Genomic DNA, 18,301 nt, shown 5'->3' with positions numbered 1-18,301 from the left:
TCTGCCCGTTCCCTCTGAATGTCTGATCTGGGACAGAAAGGAGACCACATTCAGCCATGTGCCCAGAGGGCTAGGAAATAGCTTGCCCGGTAAAGCACACACTCTGCCAGGCAGGAGAACTTGGGTTCGAGCCCTGCCTCCATATAGACACCACCAGGGGAAAGGACTACAGATTCTTCCTGAGTGTAGCTGCCCGCCTCCCCCCCACCCCCGATTTGGGTTTCATGAAACATCTGGGGATCAAACTCAGGACCTCATGCTTGAGAGTCCAACACTTTACCCACTGTGGGGTGTCTTTACAGGTTTCTATTAAATTCTCCACTTGGGTAGGGCACCAAAGTAAAAACCCTGTGGTGAGGGATAGACATGCAGCTTCCTGGGCCAGTGGGGGGTGGGAGTGGGTGGGAGGGATGGGTCACAGTCTTTTGGTGGTGGGAATGGTGTTTATGTACACTCCTAGTAAAATTTAGTCATATAAATCACTAGTTAATTAATATGAGAGGGGGAAAATTAATTGTATGTCTCAAAGTTTTTTAAAACACAGACTGAAACTTTTTAATATATAGGCTGTGTAATTGATATGCAGACTCTCTCAAAAGATCAGAAGCAACCAATAGCCCAGCTATATACAAGATACTGGGTACTGTAGAGCAAACCCCAACAAAAGGACTTTTCAAAGTTAACCCAATTACCAAATAATGTGATGATAACATTAACTATCGATTGTCTTTTGGAACCCTAAGACAGCAGGAACCTCACATCTCCACTATAGAGCCTCTACTTCCCCCAGTCCTGGAACCCTTGGATAGGGCCCACTTTCCCGTATGCCTCTCCCAATCCATATCAAATAATATTGCATCTGCCGATCACAACCTAATCAACGCAATGATTGCCACCTCAACATGCTTCACTTCAGACTGTGTCCAGAGACTTCATGTGTGGAATGACAACCCTTCAGCTTCATCACTCGGGTGAGACCTTTCCTTTCATAGTATACTCTAATTCCATCTCTGGTGGTTCACTTTCTAACAAAGTCCCAAAACCTAGATATACACCAGTTTCTGTGAGAGAGAGCATATGTTCACACGTATCCATAAACTACTGCAAAATATATACCTGAAAGCAGAAGTACACTAGAGTTTGCAGTGAGTATCCCCCTAACACTTCCTCTCCATTATTCCAAGCTTTGGGTCCATGATTGCTCAACAATTTGTTTGGCTTCGTATGTTAACTCTCTTTTCAGTCGCCAGGTTCCAGATGTCATCAGGATGCCGGCCAGGCTTCCCTGGACTGAAAACCCCACCAATGTGTCCTGCAGCTCTGCTTCCCCAGAGACCCACCCGACTAGGGAAAGAGGGGAGTATGGACCGACCAGTCAACGCCCATGTTCAGCGGGGAAGCAGTTACAGAAGCCAGACCTTCCACCCTCTGCAACCCACAATGACCCTGGGTCCATGCTTCCAGAGGGATAGAGAGTGGGAAAGCTATCAGGGGAGGGGGTGGGATATGGAGATTGGGTGGTGGGAATTGTGTGGAGTTGTACCCCTCCTACCCTATGGTTTTGTTAATTAATCCTTTCTTAAATTAAAAAAAAAATTAAAAAAGAAAAAAAAAATAATAATAAAAAATTCTCCACTTGGGGCCAGGCAATGGTGCACCTAGTAGAGCACACATGCTATCATGCAGGAGGACTTGGGTTCAGGCCCTCAGACCCCCTACCTGTGGAGGTAGGGGAAGCTCCCTAAGTGGTACAGCAGTGCTGCAGGTCTCTCTCTTCCTCTTCCCCCCTCCCTTTCAAAAAAGAGAGATGGAGAGAGGAGGGGAAGACAGAGGGGGAGAGAAAGAGAGACACCTGCAGACCTGCCTCACCACTTGTGAAGCCCCCCCTGCAGGTGGGGAGCCAGGGGCTAAAACCCTGGGGGGCACAAACCGGGATCCTTACACTTTGCCCATGTGCACTTAGCCTGCTGTGCTACCGCCTAACCCCTCCCCCAATTTCTTATTCTTTTTATTTGATGATTGAGAGGCGGGGAAAAGGAGAAATGGAGAAGAGACACCTGCAGCACTGCTCCACTGCTTGTGAGGCTTCCCCCTGAACGTGGGGAAGCAGAGGCTTGAACTCAGCTCTTTGTGCATAGTAACGTGTGCTCTACCAGACCCTCCCCCGACTTTTTCCTTCTTTTAAAAAAGATTCATGGCCCACACCTATGGACATCTAATCTTTGACAAAGGGGCCCAGACTATTACATGGGGAAAGCAGAGTCTTTTCAACAAATGGTGTTGGAAACAATGGGTTGAAACATGCAGAAGAATGAAACTGAACCACTGTATTTCACCAAATACAAAAGTAAATTCCAAGTGGATCAAGGACTTGGAGGTTAGACCACAAACTATCAAATACTTAGAGGAAAATATTGGCAGAACTCTTTTCCGCATACATGTTAAAGACATTTTCAATGAAACGAATCCAATTACAAAGAAGACTAAGGCAAGTATAAACCTATGGGACTACATCAAATTAAAAAGCTTCTTCACAGCAAAAGAAACCACTACCCAAACCAAGAGACCCCTCACAGAATGGGAGAAGATCTTTACATGTCATACATCAGATAAGAGTTTAATAAACAGGTTCGAGCCCCAGGCTCCCCACCTGCAGGGGAGTCGCTTCACAGGCAGTGAAGCAGGTCTGCAGGTGTCTGTCTTTCTCTCCCCCTCTCTGTCTTCCCCTCCGCTCTCCATTTCTCTCTGTCCTATCCAACGACGACATCAATAACAACAACAATAAAACAACAACAAGGGCAACAAAAGGGAAAATAAATAAAAATTTTTTTAAAAAGTTTAATAACCAACATATATAAAGAGCTTGCCAGACTCAACAACAAGACAACAAATAACCCCATCCAAAAATGGGGGGAGGACTTGGACAGAATATTCACCACAGAAGAGATCCAAAAGGCTGAGAAACACATGAAAAAATGCTCCAAGTCTCTGATTGTCAGAGAAATGCAAATAAAGACAACAATGAGATACCACTTCACTCCTGTGAGAATGTCATACATCAGAAAAGGTAACAGCAGCAAATGCTGGAGAGGGTGTGGGCTCAAAGGAACCCTCCTGCACTGCTGGTGGGAATGTCAATTGGTCCAACCTCTGTGGAGAACAGTCTGGAGAACTCTCAGAAGGCTAGAAATGGACCTACCCTATGACCCTGCAATTCCTCTCCTGGGCATATATCCTAAGGAACTCAACACATCCATCCAAAGAGATCTGTGTACACATATGTTCTTGGCAGCACAATTTGTAATAGCCAAAACCTGGAAGCAACCCAGGTGTCCAACGATAGATGAGTGGCTGAGCAAGTTGTGGTCTATATACACAATGGAATACTACTCAGCTGTAAAAAATGGTGACTTCACCGTTTTCAGCTGATCTTGGATGGACCTTGAAAAAATCATGTTGAGTGAAATAAGTCAGAAACAGAAGGATGAATATGGGATGATCTCACTCTCAGGCAGAAGTTGAAAAACAAGATCAGAAAAGAAAACACAAGTAGAACCTGAAATGGAATTGGGTATTGCACCAAAGTAAAAGAATACAGGTCCATGAAGGATGACAGAGGACCTGGTGGGGATTGTACTGTTAAATGGGAAACTGGGGAATGTTATGCATGTACAAACTATTGTATTTACTGTTGAATGTAAAACATTAATTCCCCAATAAAGAAATAAATTTTTTAAAAAAAGGAAAGATTCATGGGGGGGGGGGTTTGGGCGGTAGCGCAGTGGGTTAAGCGCACATGGTGCAAAGTGTAAGGATCCCGGTTAGAGCCTCTGGCTCCCCACCAGCAGGGGGTGCTTCACGAGTGGTGAGGCAGGTCTGCATGTGTCTTTCTCTCCCCCTCTCAATTTCTCTCTATCCCATCAAGTGTAATAGAAGGGCAAAAAGGAAAGAGGAAGGAAGGAAGGAAGGAAGGAAGGAAGGAAGGAAGGAAGGAAGGAAGGAAGGAAGGGAGGAATGGCTGTCGGGAGCAGCAGATTCATAGTGCCAACAAGGAGGACGCACAAGTTACAATACTCAGTGTGACCCAAGATCAAGCCCCTGGTCCCTGCCTGCAGTGGGGAAGCTTTATGAAGGTGAAAATTACTGTGAGTGTCTCTCTTTTTTTCTATCTCCCCCTACCTTTTTAACTTCGCTCTGTTTCAGAGATCAGGTCTGTTCATGGTGGTATGACCACAGGCTATCCAATAAGTACATAGAATATTTTTTAGGGAGTTGGGCGGTAGTAGGGTTAAGCACATGTGGCGCAAAGTGCAAGGACCAGCATAAGGATCCCGGTTTGAGCCCCCCAGCTTCCCACCTGCAGGGGAGTGACTTCACAAACGGTGAAGCAGGTCTGCAGGTGTCTCTCTTTCTCTCCCCCTGTCTTCCCCTCCTCTCTCCATTTCTCTCTGTCTTATCCAACAACAACAACAACAGTAATAACCACAACAATAGGGAGTTGAGTGGTAGTGTAGCGGGTTAAGCGCACGTGGTGCAAAGCTCAAGGGCCAGCGGAAGGATCCCGCCAGCTCCCTACCTGCAGGGGAGTCGCTTCACAGGCGGTGAAGCAGGTCTGCAGGTGTCTGTCTTCCACCTCTCTGTCTTCCCCTCCTCTCTCCATTTCTTTCTGTCCTATCCAACAACAATGACATCAATAACAACAATAATGATTACAACAAGGGCAACAAAAGGCAATAAATAAATATTTATAAAAAAAGAAACAAAAGAATATTTTAAAACTTTTAAAAGTTATTTATTTATTTATCCCCTTTTTGTTGCCCTTGTCGTTTTATTGTTGTAGTTATTGTTGTTTTTGTTATTGATGTCATCGTTGTTGGATAGGACAGAAAAATGGAGAGAGGAGGGGAAGACAGAGAGGGGGAGAGAAAGAGAGACACCTGCAGACCTCCTTCACCGCTTGTGAAGTGACTCCCCTGCAGGTGGGGAGTCGGGTTCTCGAACTGGGATCCTTACACTGGTCCTTGTGCTTGGCTTTTTTTTAAAAATATATTTATTTATTTATTCCCTTTTGTTACCCTTGTTGTTTTATTGTTGTAGTTATTATTGTTGTTGTTGTTGTTGGATAGAGAGAAATGGAGAGAGGAGGAGAAGACAGAGAGGGGGAGAGAAAGACAGACACCTGCAGACCTGCCTCACCGCCTGTGAAGCAACTCCCCTGCAGGTGGAGAGCCGGGGGCTTGAACCCAGATCCTTATGCCCGTCCTTGCGCTTAGCGCCACGTGCGCTTATCCCGCTGCGCTACCGCCCAACTCCCATTTTTTTAAATAAGTAAATCTTTTCTTTTTCTTTTTTATTTATTCCCTTTTTGTTGCCCTTGTTGTTGTTGTTGGATAAGACGACAGAGAGAAATGGAGAGAGGAGGGGAAGACAGAGGGGGAGAGAAAGATAGAAACCTGCAGACCTGCTTCACCGCCTGTGAAATGACTCCCCTGCAGGTGGGGAGCCGGGGCTCGAGCCCGAATCCTTACACCAGTCCTTGCGCTTTGCATCACCTGCGCTTAACCCACTGCGCTACCGCCCGACTCCCACAAAAGAATATTTTTTAAAGAATGTTTACACATGGGACAATAACTGTATTATAAACCATTATTTCCTCAATTAAAGTGATTTTTTGAAAGGGAGGGAGGAAGAGGAAGAAAGAGACCTGCAGCACTGCTGTACCACTTAGGGAGCTTCCTCTACCCCCACAGATGGGGACTGGGGGCCTGAACCCAGGTCCTTTCTCTCCCCCTCTCTGTCTTCCCCTCCCCTCTCCATTTCTCTCTGTCCTATCCAGCAACAATGACATCAATAACAACAGTGGTCCGGGAGGTGGCACAGTGGATAAAGCATTAGACTTTCAAGCATGAGGTCCTGAGTTCAATCCCCGGCAGCAAATGTACCAGAGTGATGTCTGGTTCTTTCTCTCTCTCCTCCTATCTTTCTCATAAATAAAAATAAATAAATTCTGAAAAAAAAAACAATAATAATAACCACAACAACAATAAAAATAACAAAGGTAACAAAAAGGAAAATAAATGAAATATTTTTAAAAAGATTCATGGGGGGGCAGGAGATAGCATAATAGTTATGCAGAGGACCCTCATGCCAGAGGCTCCAAAGTCCCAGGTTCAATCTCCCACATCACCATAAGCCAGAGTTGAGCAGCGCCCCGATTTTTAAAGAATAAATAAAAATAAAAAAGATTCATTTAGGGCAAGGGAGATAACACAATGGTAATGAGGAGAGACTCTCATACCTGAGGCTCTGAGGTCCCAGGTTCAACCCCCAGCACCACCATAAGCCAATGTTGAGCAGTGCTCTGGAAAAATAAGAGAGAGAAAGAGAGATTTATTTAATGTAGTTGGAGAAATGGCTCAGTTAGTAAAGCCCTGGGGTTTTGTGCCTGACGTTCCTGGTTCAATCCTTGGCACCACGTCACTGTTTCTGTCGTATGAATAAATCTTTTTTGTAGTTTTTATTACTTTTATTTATTGGATAGAAACAGCCAGAATTCAAGAGGAAATAGGAGAGATTGAGAGGCAGAGGTACCTGCAGACCTGCTTCACCACTCCTGAAGCTTGCCCCCCCTGCAGGTGGGGAGCAGGGACTTAAACCTGAGTCCTTGCACACTGTAACGTGTACCAACACTCGGCCCCTAAATAAAAAAATTTAAAAAAAGATTTATTTAGTTATTAATGATGGGAGATGATTGGGACGAGAGGAGATGGGAGGCGGCCCCAGAGATGGTGCAGTAGATAAAGCATTGGACTTCCAATCATGAGAGGAGATGAGAGAACCAGAGTATCAGCTGGTACATGAGATGCCAGGGATTGAACTCAGGAGCTCATGATGCCAAGTCCAATGCCCTCTAAGGGCACAAACTTCCACTTTGTCTTTGCTTCATCTGGAAAATGACTCTGGTCTGGCCTATGTTTCGGGGGCATATCTGTTCTATCACTTCCCTCACTGCTATTTTGTGCATCGCTGCCTTTACAAAATAGTAACAGCATCAGCTCAGCTGGGATCCAAATCAAAGTGACGAAGTGAACACACAGTTGTGGGGGCCAGCGGGCAAGGTTCATCCAGTAGAGTGCACACATTACCATGTGCTAGGACCCGGGCTCCAGCCCCTAGGTCACATGGGAGCCCCTACAAGGGAGAAGCTTCAAGAGCAGTGAAGCTTCAAGAGCAGCCTCTCACCCTTTCTCTAGAGGGAACAAACAAAATGATCACCAGAAATGGTGGAGTCCTGCAGGCACTGAGATCAGCGATAACCTTGGCGGCACCATGAACCAGAGCTGAGCAGTGCTCTGGTCTGTCTCTCTAGTAATAACAGGGTCGGGTGAAGGCGCAACTGGTTGAGTGCACACACTACCATGCCCAGGAACCCAGTTCCTAGCTGCAGTGGGGGAGGTTTCACTGAGTGGTGAAACAGTGCTGCAGGTGTCTCTCACCCTCTCACCTCTGACTCCCCCTTCCCCTCTCACATTGTCTCTATCCAAAACAAACAAGAAAGGATCCTGGTTCGCTTCCCGCTTCCCACCTGCAGGGGAGTCACCTCACAAGCTGTGAAGCAGGTCTGCAGGTGTCTGTCTTTCTCTCCCCATCTTCCCCTCCTCTCTCCATTTCTCTCTGTCCTATCCAACAACAATGACAGCAATTAACAATAATAATCACAACAACGATAAAAAAAAACAAGGGTAACAAAAAAGGAAAAAAGTAGCCTTTAGGAGCAGTGAATTCGTGGTGCAAGCACTGAACCCCAGCAATAACCCTGGAGGAAAAAAAAATACAAAAAAAGGCAAAAAAAAAAGGTGGTCCAAGAGGTGACGCAGAAGGTAAAGTGTTGGACTCTCAAGCATGAGGTCCTGAGTTCGATCCCTGGCAGCACATGTGCCAGAGTGATGTCTGGTTCTTTCTCTCCTACTGTCTCATTAATAAATAAAATCTTTAAATAATAAAGCAGCCAGGGAAATATCAGGTTGTCGGAAAAGTCGTGTCACATTCTTTCCTATTTTTCTAACAAAATGCGTCATGACAGCCCACTAGTTTGATGGTGGTAGAGCACAGGATTTGCAGGCCTGAGGTTCCAGGTTAAATTACCAACCCTGCTGCCACCAGTGCCACATGAGCTGGAGTGATGTGAAAGCCTCATTTCATGGGATGTAAAATCTTAAAAATAAATAAATTAAAGATATATAATAACCTTGGTGGAGAGAGAGAGAGAAAACATCTGTCTTTAGGGGCAGGGCTGGCTGAATCCAGTTGTGAATCGCTGCACCCCGCCACAACCGCCATCAGCTGCTTTGTACTTCCGCTCCAAGTGGCCCTGTCAGGGATTCTACCATAAGTGTTGGAACCTGGGAGTCGGGCGGCAGCAGTGGGTTGAGCGCAGATGGCAAGGACTGGCGTAAAGATCAGGGTTCGAGCTCCCGGCTCCCCACCTGCAGGGGAGTTATTTCACAGGCGGTGAAGCAGGTCTGCAGGTGTCTATATTTCTCTTTCTCTCCCCGTCTTCCCCTCCTCTCTCCATTTCTCTCTGTGCTATCAAAAAAAAAAAAAGGCAACAAAAGAGAATAGATAAATATTTAAAAAAAAAAAAAAAAGTGTTGGAACCTGAGTTGTTGGCGTGGAAATGCCCGGCCCTACCATGCTTCTCTTGGACCTAGCTCATTCTCTTGACTAAGGCACTGCTCATCTCTGCCTTTTACAGTGTTGTCTGGGATTGAACCTAAAACCCTCAGAGCCTCAGCCTGTTGTGTAAACCCCAGTGGCTACCTCCCCAGCCCTGCCCTTTCCTGGTTCTTGGGATCCTTTCCAAGTGCCTGAAACCCCAGCAAGCCTGGAGGAAGTCTTTGCTGATCCCCTCAGGGGACAGCCCTTGCTCCTCAGCTCTCGGGACCACCCGCTGAGGCACAGGGTTCACCTCCCTGTTCACTCTATTCACATACATCAACTATTTCCTCAGACACCTCCTTAGTGCCTCATGTTGCTGGATTAGAGAAACCAGCAGCGAACATCCCTTTCCTCCGTCAGCTATTATTAGTGATGTGTTTTGTCATCACTGAGACTTTTTCAGGTAGATGTGGGGGGACAGGCAGGTAGTAGTGCAGCAGGTCAAACACACACATCATATGCAAGGGTCATGGTTCAAGCCCTTCACAAGAGGTGAAGCAGCACTGCAGGCATTTTTCCCTCTCAATCTGTTTCTATCAAAATAAAAAGAGAAATAAAGGGGGGGGGAGTGCCCACGGGGGGGGGGGGGAAGGTGGTGGCACACCTGGTTGAGCACATGTTACAATATGCAAAGACCCCAGTTTGAGCCCCCAGGCCCCACCTGCAGGGGCAAAGCTTTGCAAGTGGTGAAGGTGTCTCTCTCTGTCTCCCCCTCCCCACCCTCTCAATTTCTGGTTGTCTCTATCCAATAGATAATTTAAATTTTTTTAAATATTTATTTATTTATTCCCTTTTGTTGCCCTTGTTTTTTTGTTGTAGTTACTACTGTTGTCGTAGTTGTTGGATAGATCAGAGAGAAATGGAGAGAGGCGGGGAAGACAGAGGGGGAGAGAAAGACAGACACCTGCAGACCTGCTTCACTGCCTGTGAAGCGACTCCCCTGCAGGTGGGGAGCCAGGGGCTTGAACCAGGTTTCTTCCGCCGGTCCTTGTGCCTTGCGCCACCCGCGCTTAACCCGCTGCGCTACCGCCCGACTCCCAATTTAAAAACTGTTTTTAAAAATGCCTGCCAGGAGTGGTCCGGGAGGTGGCGCAGTGGATAAAGTGCTGGACTCTCAAGTGTGAGGTCCTGAGTTCAAGCCCCGGCAGCACATGTACCAGTGATGTCTGGTTCTTTCTCTCCTCCTGTCTTTCTCATCAATCAATAAATAAAATATTTTAAAAAATGCCTGCCAGGAGCAGATTTGTTGTAGAGGTACCAAACTCCAGCAACACCCTGGAGGCAATAAGGGGAAAAAAGGGGGATGGATTTAGGGAGATAGAATTCTTTGTTGTTGTTTAGCATAATGGTTCTGCTAAAGACTTTTCATGCCTGAGGCTGAGCTCCTAGGTTCAGTCCCCAGCACCACCCATAAACCAATTAAGCAGTGTTCATTCCAGGTGGAAGATCCAAGGCAGAGTGAAGGTTTGTGCTGAGTGATCAACAGGCCAGCGTGAGTGAAGAGAGGGTTAGAATCCTACTTTGGGGCGGGGGTAGATAGCTTGATGGTTATGCAAAGAAACACTCATGCCTGAGGTTCTAAAGTCCCAGGTTCAATCCCCAGCACCACCATAATCCAGAGCTGAGCAGTGCTCAAAATAATAGAATCCCACTTTGCTCCAGTGGAAGTGTTCTTAATATCATAAAGGTTGTCACTGGGGCTTGGTGCCTGCTTGTTTCTACTGCACCCAACAACCATTCACCCCCACTAAAAAATTCTACTTACTTCTTTTTTTAGTATCTTTATTATTTTTTTAAATTAATTTTATTTTTGAGAGAGATGCAGAGACAGACACAGAGAGAAACATCAGAGCACTGCTCAGCTCTGGCTTATGGTGGGGAGGGGGATTGAACCTGGGACTTCGGAGCCTCAGGCATGAGAGTCTCTTTGCATAACCATTATGCTGTCTCCCCCGCCCTGTATCTATTTTTTTTAATAATTTATTTATTCATGAGAAGGACAGGAGAGAAAAGAACCAGACATCACTCTGGTACATGTGCTGCCAGGGATCGAACTCAGGACCTCATGCTCGAGAATCCAAAGCTTAATGCACTGTGCCACCTCCCAGACCACGTATCTTTATTTGCTTTCCCCCTGCAGGTAGACTGGGGAAACTTGAACCCAGATCCTTGTGCATTGCGCTGCCCAGGAGACTCCCCCCCCCCTTTTTTTTAACAGAGCACTACTCAGCTCTGGTTTATGTTGGTGCTAGGGAATAGAATCTAGGAGTAGGGAGCCTCAGGCATAGTCTCATTATCATGTTGTCTCCTGCCTTTTGTTTTTGCCAGTCAGGGTTATTGCTGGGGCTTAGCACCTGCAGGGTACATTCACAGCTCCTGGTAGCCTTGATAACATGGAGAAACTGAGAAGTATTTGTACTTGCTTCACAGTATTTGCTTCACTGATAGTGAAGCACACCCATCCAGATGAGTTGGGGGTCGAACCCAGGTCTTTGGACATGGTAAGGTGTGCATTTAGCCAGATGAGCCACTGCCCCACCCCCTTCTTTCTACTCCTAGGCCAAAGAGGTGGCTCAGTAATATGCACATGCTTTACATGAATGGGGTCCCGGGCTAGATACTGGCCACAGTAGGAAATGGCAGAACATTGCTGTGTCTCAGTGAGACAAAGACCTATCCCTGGGCATACTGGGTGGTGGGGGGGTGTAGATACAGTATAATTATGCGAAGAAACTCTCGTGCTAGAGGCTCCAAAGTCTTAGATTCAATCCCCTGCATCACCATAAACCAGAGCTGAGTAGTGCTCTGGTAAATATTAAAAAAAATTAAAGTGGTGGTCCGGGAGGTGGCACAATGGCTAAGGCACTAGACTCTCAAGCATGAGTTCAATCCCTGGCAGCACATGTACCAGAGTGATGTCTGGTTCTTTCTCATTAATAAAAAATCTTTTAAAAAAATTAAAGTGAAGGTAAAGAAGTTCCAAATTGTGTATATGTATGTATGTGTATACATATATATATGGATATACATACACACACACACACACATACTGGTTATGCAAGATTTTAAAGACTGAGGAGGATAGTATAACGGTTATACAAGACTTTCTTGAGAGTTGGGCAGTAGCGTAGCAGGTTAAGTGCATACAGCACCAAGACCAGCGATAAGGATCCCGGTTCAAGCCCCCAGCTCGCCACCTGCAGGGAGGGGGGTTCCCTTCACAGGGAGTAAAGCAGGTCTATAGGTATCTTATCTTTCCTCTTTCTTGCCCTCTCTCCATTTCTGTCAAACAATGGTGACATCAATAACAAAAAACAAGGGCAACAAAAGGGAAAATATAGTCTTAAAAAAAAAAACTTTCTTGCCTGAGGCACCAAAAATCCCAGGTTCAATCCCCAGCACAAGCCAGAGCTGAGCAGTGCTCTGGTTAAAAAAAAAAACTGGGCAGGGGTAGACAGCATAATGGTTATGCAAACAGACTCTCATGCCTGGGACTCTAAGGTCCCAGGTTCAATCCCCTGTACCACCTAAAACCAGTGCTGTGGGGAGTTGGGTGGTAGAGCAGCAGGTTAAGTGCATATGGCATGAAACACAAGGACCAACGTAAGGATCCCGATTTGAGGCCCGGCTCCCCACCTGCAGGGGAGTTGCTTACAGGTGGTGAAGCAGGTCTGCAACACCTATCTTTCGCTTCCCATTTGTCTTATCCAACAATAACATCACTAACAATAACTACAAGGGTAACTAAAGGGAAAATAAATTAAAAACAAAACCAGAGCTGTGCAGTGCTCTGGTAAAAAAAAAAAAAAAAATTACCAACCCCAATTAAAGAAAATTCACATTCCCAGGTTCAACCCCCAACACTGCTCCAGGCAGCAGCTGTGGAAGCCTCTGGCTATTGTCATTTCCTGTTCAGTCTGGTTCTCACTGCCACCCCAGTGGAGCAGCAGCTGCTGGGACATGTTATGGCTGTAAAATTAGGTAGTCCAGGTGGGTAAAGTGAGTCCAATCCCCAGCTGTTTAACTTATTTGCAGAAATTGAGAGGGGAAGGAAGCCATCTGGTAGCATGGTTTCACATACTCATGATAGAAAAACAGGGGGCAGACAGTGGTGCACCTGGTTAATGGTTAAGCACATATACTGAAGTGTGTGCAAAGGCCCAGGTTCAAGCCCCTGGCCGCCACCCCCTGCAGTGTTCTTTTTGCCTCCTCAATTAGTCTCTGTCCAGTAAAAATATTTAAGTTTGTCATATGACCCAGAAGTCTAGATCTTCTGGTTCCCAACCTTCCTACCATTTCAGGTCTTAAAAAGAGAAAAACTCAGGTCAATCACCCAGTCCTCCAAATTTAAATTATGGGAGTCAAGAAAGGGATTGCTAACTAGCTAAATGTTTACCCAGCAGGACACCCACCATCTCCAGTCCTGCAGAGCTGACTGGGATGGGAGCCCACCCACTTTCCCATGACTAAGCTAGGAAATGAACAACAGCGCACATGGCTGTATGTCAGCGTGAGGGAGGTTCCCATGGGGTGGGGAAAAACACCTTTACAAGTGAGTGGAAGGGCAGGATTTGAACTCAAGAGTATGATCACCTCATCTAGACTGCCACCACTCTGCTGACCCTGGAGTAAGGAAGCAGGATTGTGAAAGACTACGGTGGGGGGGGGGGGGCACAGCACAAAAAGACAACCAGCCGGGGCATGATGAAGGGACTGAACTCAGGACCTCAAGCTTTTTTTTTTTTTTTTTAAGTGCAGTGCCCTCCTGACAACCCAGAAGGGGGTGGGGGAGGGATCAGGAGAACACTTATCTGAAGTTTCACTGGACAAGGGTGGTGCTGAGGGGGATCCACTGCTTTTTATAAACCAAGATACAACAGTTCAAATAGCTCACATATTTATTATTACTAAGTCAGGTAACAGGAAGAGATACAAGGCTGAGTGGGGTCCTAATCAAGTGTGCAAGACAGAGCTCCGCTCAGAATCCTAGCAGTCTAGCCCAGCATAAACATGTGCGCATCTTAGAGAGGAATCCTTATAGACCCAGCTTTGTTCTTCTCCAGTGTCTCCTCTTGGAGTTGTACCTACACAGAAGGAAATTGAAAGTTAACAGAGGCAGCTGTGGTCATTTGGGCTGCTCTTGCTGTCTCATTCATTCACCCACTCATTCATTCATAACTTTCCTTTGAAGTACCATGGAATCCTGGAAAGGCAAAGGTGGTTTTCCTTCCTTTAACATGTTTGGAGCTCTTTTTGGAGAGTAAAAAGTGATTTGCTAGATGTACGTAAGAACTAGTCAAATCAATTTTTTACCTCTCAAAATGATTCCAGGCTAGGAAAACACCCTGGGGTTCTTATCCGGGATGGGAGCGATCCTTTCCCCCTGAGCCAACTGGACAGTTGTCAACTTCTGATTCAAATGACACATGATAGACCCAGAGGATGAGCTGCCTTCTCAACAGTCATTTTGCCATTTACCACACTATGCTACACATTCAGTGACACTGAAGCACTTGTCCGTGTCCATCTGTCATGATTTTATCCTCATCAAGGCAAAAATCAGAAAGGAAAAAGAAAAAAAAAGGAAAAACAAAAACGATTGACACAGGTTTTCTCTCAGCAGGGTAATGGCAGTACTTCCACAGACATGAAGCACTGTAATTGCAACCTGCTTTTAATACATTTCACAAGTTGCAAGTTAAGTGAAATAACCCCAACAGCAGCAATTCCCTGAGAGCGTTAAGATCCATCGTGAACACAACCTCCCCAGTTCTAGGGGACCAAAACTAAAGGCTCTAAATTGTTCACTGCAGGGACCCCTTGAGTTTGGCCCCAAGCTTTACACACAAGTATTTGACTGCTAATGAACTGCAAATGTAGGTCGCAGCACCGCTGGATAGTGACAAGGCAGAGAAATCAATGCTGATCATAGATCTTTTAATTTTAAAAGGTGGCTTCACTGTGGATGTCGAATGCCAAAAAAACCACTGTTTTCTCAGTATTGTATAATGGGAAGGTATCTTAAAAATTGAGTGCACCTGCAACAGCAAAACTGCCCATACAGACGGACACATTACAAGTGGGGCCCCAGGCCCATTAGCAGCAAAGCAAGTTCTCACACCAATTCCTACTTCAAGAAACTAATGTCTTTCTTCCTTAATCATTTCACAGCAAGAAAAAAAAAATAAGTAACTCAAGGCTCCAAAAGTAAGGATGATTATCAGAGTGGGAAGGTGGGGCAGACGAAAGGAAAGGGGTAACCTGACAAATGAAAATGGCACAAAAACGTGGATTAAGTTTATACACATTAAAGCGTGGGGCTGTACTTTGGAAATTTTACAAGCCCTTAACAATTCCACTGCTTCTGCATTAGTCACCCCTCCCTCCCCACAGCATTACTCGTGGGCTGGGGAGATAGCTAGCTCAATAGTTATACTGAAAGACTTCCATGCCCAAAGCAAAGATTCCAGGCAAGTCAAATCCCCTGCACCATAAGCAGGAGCCAAGCAGTGTAGCTTAAAAAGATTTGGCATCAAGACCCTCAACAGGCCATAACGGTAAGTCTTCCTAAAACCCAGGGGATACTCAAAGGAAGCACCATTTAACTTTAAGTTGTCCGTTCCTGCACAAAAGGTGACCTTCAAATTAGCAACAGTAAAGTCCAGGATGTTGAGTTCTTACCTGATCTTATTACCAGTTTTCATCCGAATCCACTGAGGAATAGGACGGTTCTGCTTTTGCTTCTTAGCCAGGAAGCGCTTGATTCTAAAAGTCTTGTGGGAAGACTGGGGAAGAAAACAACCGATTTAGATCCGCGAGCCACAACTTAAGTGATCTCAAGTCAGGAAGCTCCTTCAACCCAACAAACATTTCCACACTCTTGTCTGCTCCAGTACCAAAAACACGCTCGGGAAACTACTCCCCCAATCTCCTGGCGAGGAGAGATCATAATCCAGATTAAGTAGTCAGGGAAGTAAACAAATTACCCCAATCTATGTACCGGGAAGGAGTCAACCCAGGTTCTCTACATCAAAGCTAAGGACCAACTTCAGTCTTTCCCGTTTAGACCCAAACCACCACACTGACCATGATTAGGGACAGGGAACGTGATTTGAAGCAAAGAATGCAACTTTGAACCAAACACAACAAAGTATCACTTGCATGTAAAATGAGCGTTAGTGCGGTAAGACAGTGGTACTTACTTTATTCTTAAGAGTCGTTGCGATTAAATACTTCTAGTCCCTTAAACCCGGCTGGTCTATCGGAACCCTCTGGTCGCGTATGTACCGATTCTAACTCTATTCCTAAAAAAATGTAACTTAGCCCAATTCTTCGTCGCAACTTTTGCTATGATCAAAAACTTACGACTGGAGAGACACCACCACGGTTAATGCGGACAACTTTCATGCCTGAGGCTGAGGTCCCCAACTTAAATTCCCGGCGCAAAAGAGCGGAGTAATGAGTGACCTGATTTAAGTCCCTCTCTAAGTTGTGTCAACTGTAGGATAAATTGTATCAACTTGTCTCCATACGGCAGAAACAGTTCTTTCGGAGAGAAGGGAGACTGAAAAGGCGGAATTCCCGCCCTCCCCGCAAGTTCCAGGCAGAGCGCACCCCCCCACCTCGCGGCGCCAGCGAAGCCCTCCCCCTCCCTTCCCGTTGCTCGCGTCCCACTGGACGCGCGGCCTGGAAAGGGTGACCGCAATCTATCTTTTTCCCCAAAAGTCATTTAAAAAAGACTCTCTCCACCTCGACGCAGCCCACAGCTTCAACGAGCTGGAGGAGACCTCGGGTCTTAAGGAAGCTACACCAAGGCAGATGACAATGGATAGACTTACCATGGCGAAGACAAGTCAGTCCGCCACCACGATGGCGGAGAAAAGGAGAGAAAGAAGGAAGGGGGCGGAAGGACGTATTTAGAAAGCGCAGTCGGGGGCGGGGCTGGAAGTGTGACGCATGCGCCTACCGCCTGCTGCTGGCGGCCCGCCCCCTTCCCAGGGCGCTCCCGTTGGACGGTGGGAATCTCCGCTCATAGGTGCGAAATACAATTTGTTTTACTTCCCTGAGTGTCTCAGGAGCCCGTCAGTAGGTCTGGGGCCGCGCAGCCCCGTAGAGGAGGCAGGTGGCCTGTGATAAAGCCACTGTGGAGCCCCGCCGTAGGGCAAAGTAGGGTGGGCAGGGTTAGGCAAGGAAGTGGGCGTGGCCCCGTCACTTCCGTCTGCGGCTTGGGAGAGAGCGCGCCAAGGGCTGTGGCCAGGGAACGCAGGGATAGGATTGGTTGGTGAAGCACCGTATCCTTGCTCCACTACCGCTAGTTTGCACTTGAGTGGGCGGTGCCAAACGGGGATTGACAGGAAAGGAGGGAACTTGAGAAATGGGTTGGGCAGGGCTGGATGAGACTAGAGGGTCTTGAGAAACCTAAAGAATGGCTTTGGGATGTTAGACTGGGTGAGCGGTTTCCAATCAAGGCTTTCTTTGTTGGTTTGTTTAGGAGTGAGAGAATCAGAGCATCACTCTGGCACATGCGATGTAGGGGATCAGACTTAAAACCTCATGCTTGAAAGTCCAGTGACTTGTGGTCCGGGAGGTGTCGCAATGGATAAAGTGTTGGTCTCTCAGGCATGCGTGAGTTCAATCCCCGGCAGCACATGTACCAGAATGATGTCTGGTTCTTTCTTTCTCTCCTGTCCCTCTCATTAATAAATAAATAAATATTTTAAAAAAAGAAAGTCCAATGACTTAGCCACTACACCAGTTCCCAGGTTATCTAATCAAAGCTTATAAATACATAGTTGGGGCCGCACCTGGTTGAGTGCAAGTTACAGTGCTCAAGAACCCGGGTTTAAGCCCTGGTCCCCACTTAAAGGGGGAAAGCCTTGCGAGTGGTAAAGCAGTGCTGGAGATCTCTGTGTGTTTCTCCCCCCCCCCCTCCTCCTATCTCAACTTTTCCCTGTCTCTATCTAATAAGTAAATAAAGTATATTTTAAATTGCACTTAAGTGGTCCGGGAGGTGGCGCAGTGATAAAACTTTGGACTCTCAAGCTTGAGGTCCTGAGTTCGATCCCCGGCAGCACGTGTGCCAGTGATGTTAGGTTCTTTCTCGTATCTTTTTCATAAATAAATAAAATCTTTTTAATAAGTTAATTGCACTTAAAAAGAAGAAATAGGGAGTCGGGTGGTAGCGCAGCGAGTTAAGCGCACATGGTGCAAAGCACAAGGACCGGCGTAAGGATCCGGGTTTGATCCCTGGCTCCCCACCTGCAGGGGGTCGCCTCACAGGCGGTGCAGCAAGTCTGCAAGTGTGTTTTTCTCTCCCCCTCTCTGTCGTCTCTCTCCATTTCTCTCTGTTCTATTCAACAACGACATCAATGGCAACAATAACAATAACGGTGGTCCGGGCGCAGTGATAAAGCTTTGAACTCTCAAACAGGAGGTCCTGAGTTTGATCCCAGGCAGCACATGTGCCAGAGTGATGTCTGGTTCTTTCTCTCTCCTCCTATCTTTCTCATTAATAAAATCTTTAAAAAAAAAGTAAAATGACAATAACGATAACAATAAGGGCAACAAGGGCAACAAAATGGGA

General features: G+C 46.4%; 1 protein-coding gene and 1 non-coding gene across 2 annotated transcripts; both read right to left on the bottom strand.

Moving 5' to 3' along the window:
• Window positions 1-13,598: 13,598 nt before the first annotated feature.
• On the bottom strand, window positions 13,599-16,937 carry RPL39 (ribosomal protein L39). The gene is made up of 3 exons (XM_016194349.2): window positions 16,557-16,937; window positions 15,400-15,503; window positions 13,599-13,802 (listed from the first exon to the last, which is right to left on the bottom strand). The coding sequence occupies exons 1-3, from the start codon at window positions 16,557-16,559 to the stop codon at window positions 13,754-13,756; spliced, it is 156 nt and encodes a 51-aa protein (XP_016049835.1). The 5' UTR covers window positions 16,560-16,937; the 3' UTR covers window positions 13,599-13,753.
• LOC132536056 (small nucleolar RNA SNORA69) lies at window positions 14,230-14,393 on the bottom strand. The gene has a single exon (XR_009547739.1). It is a non-coding gene; the product is annotated as a small nucleolar RNA SNORA69 (small nucleolar RNA).
• Window positions 16,938-18,301: the final 1,364 nt, after the last annotated feature.

The sequence above is a fragment of the Erinaceus europaeus genome, chromosome X (assembly GCF_950295315.1).
Source record: "Erinaceus europaeus chromosome X, mEriEur2.1, whole genome shotgun sequence".
NCBI lineage: Eukaryota > Metazoa > Chordata > Mammalia > Eulipotyphla > Erinaceidae > Erinaceus > Erinaceus europaeus.
Note: the sequence above shows the minus strand (reverse complement) of the source record. Positions and strands in the feature narration are given on the sequence as shown.

What these genes read in the sequence shown, in the direction of transcription:
- RPL39 (XM_016194349.2), bottom strand. An exon ending in AAAACTGGTAATAAGATCAG is followed by an intron (nt 13,803 to 15,399) that starts GTAAGAACTCAA and finishes CCTTCTGTGTAG; the next exon opens with GTACAACTCCAAGAGGAGAC.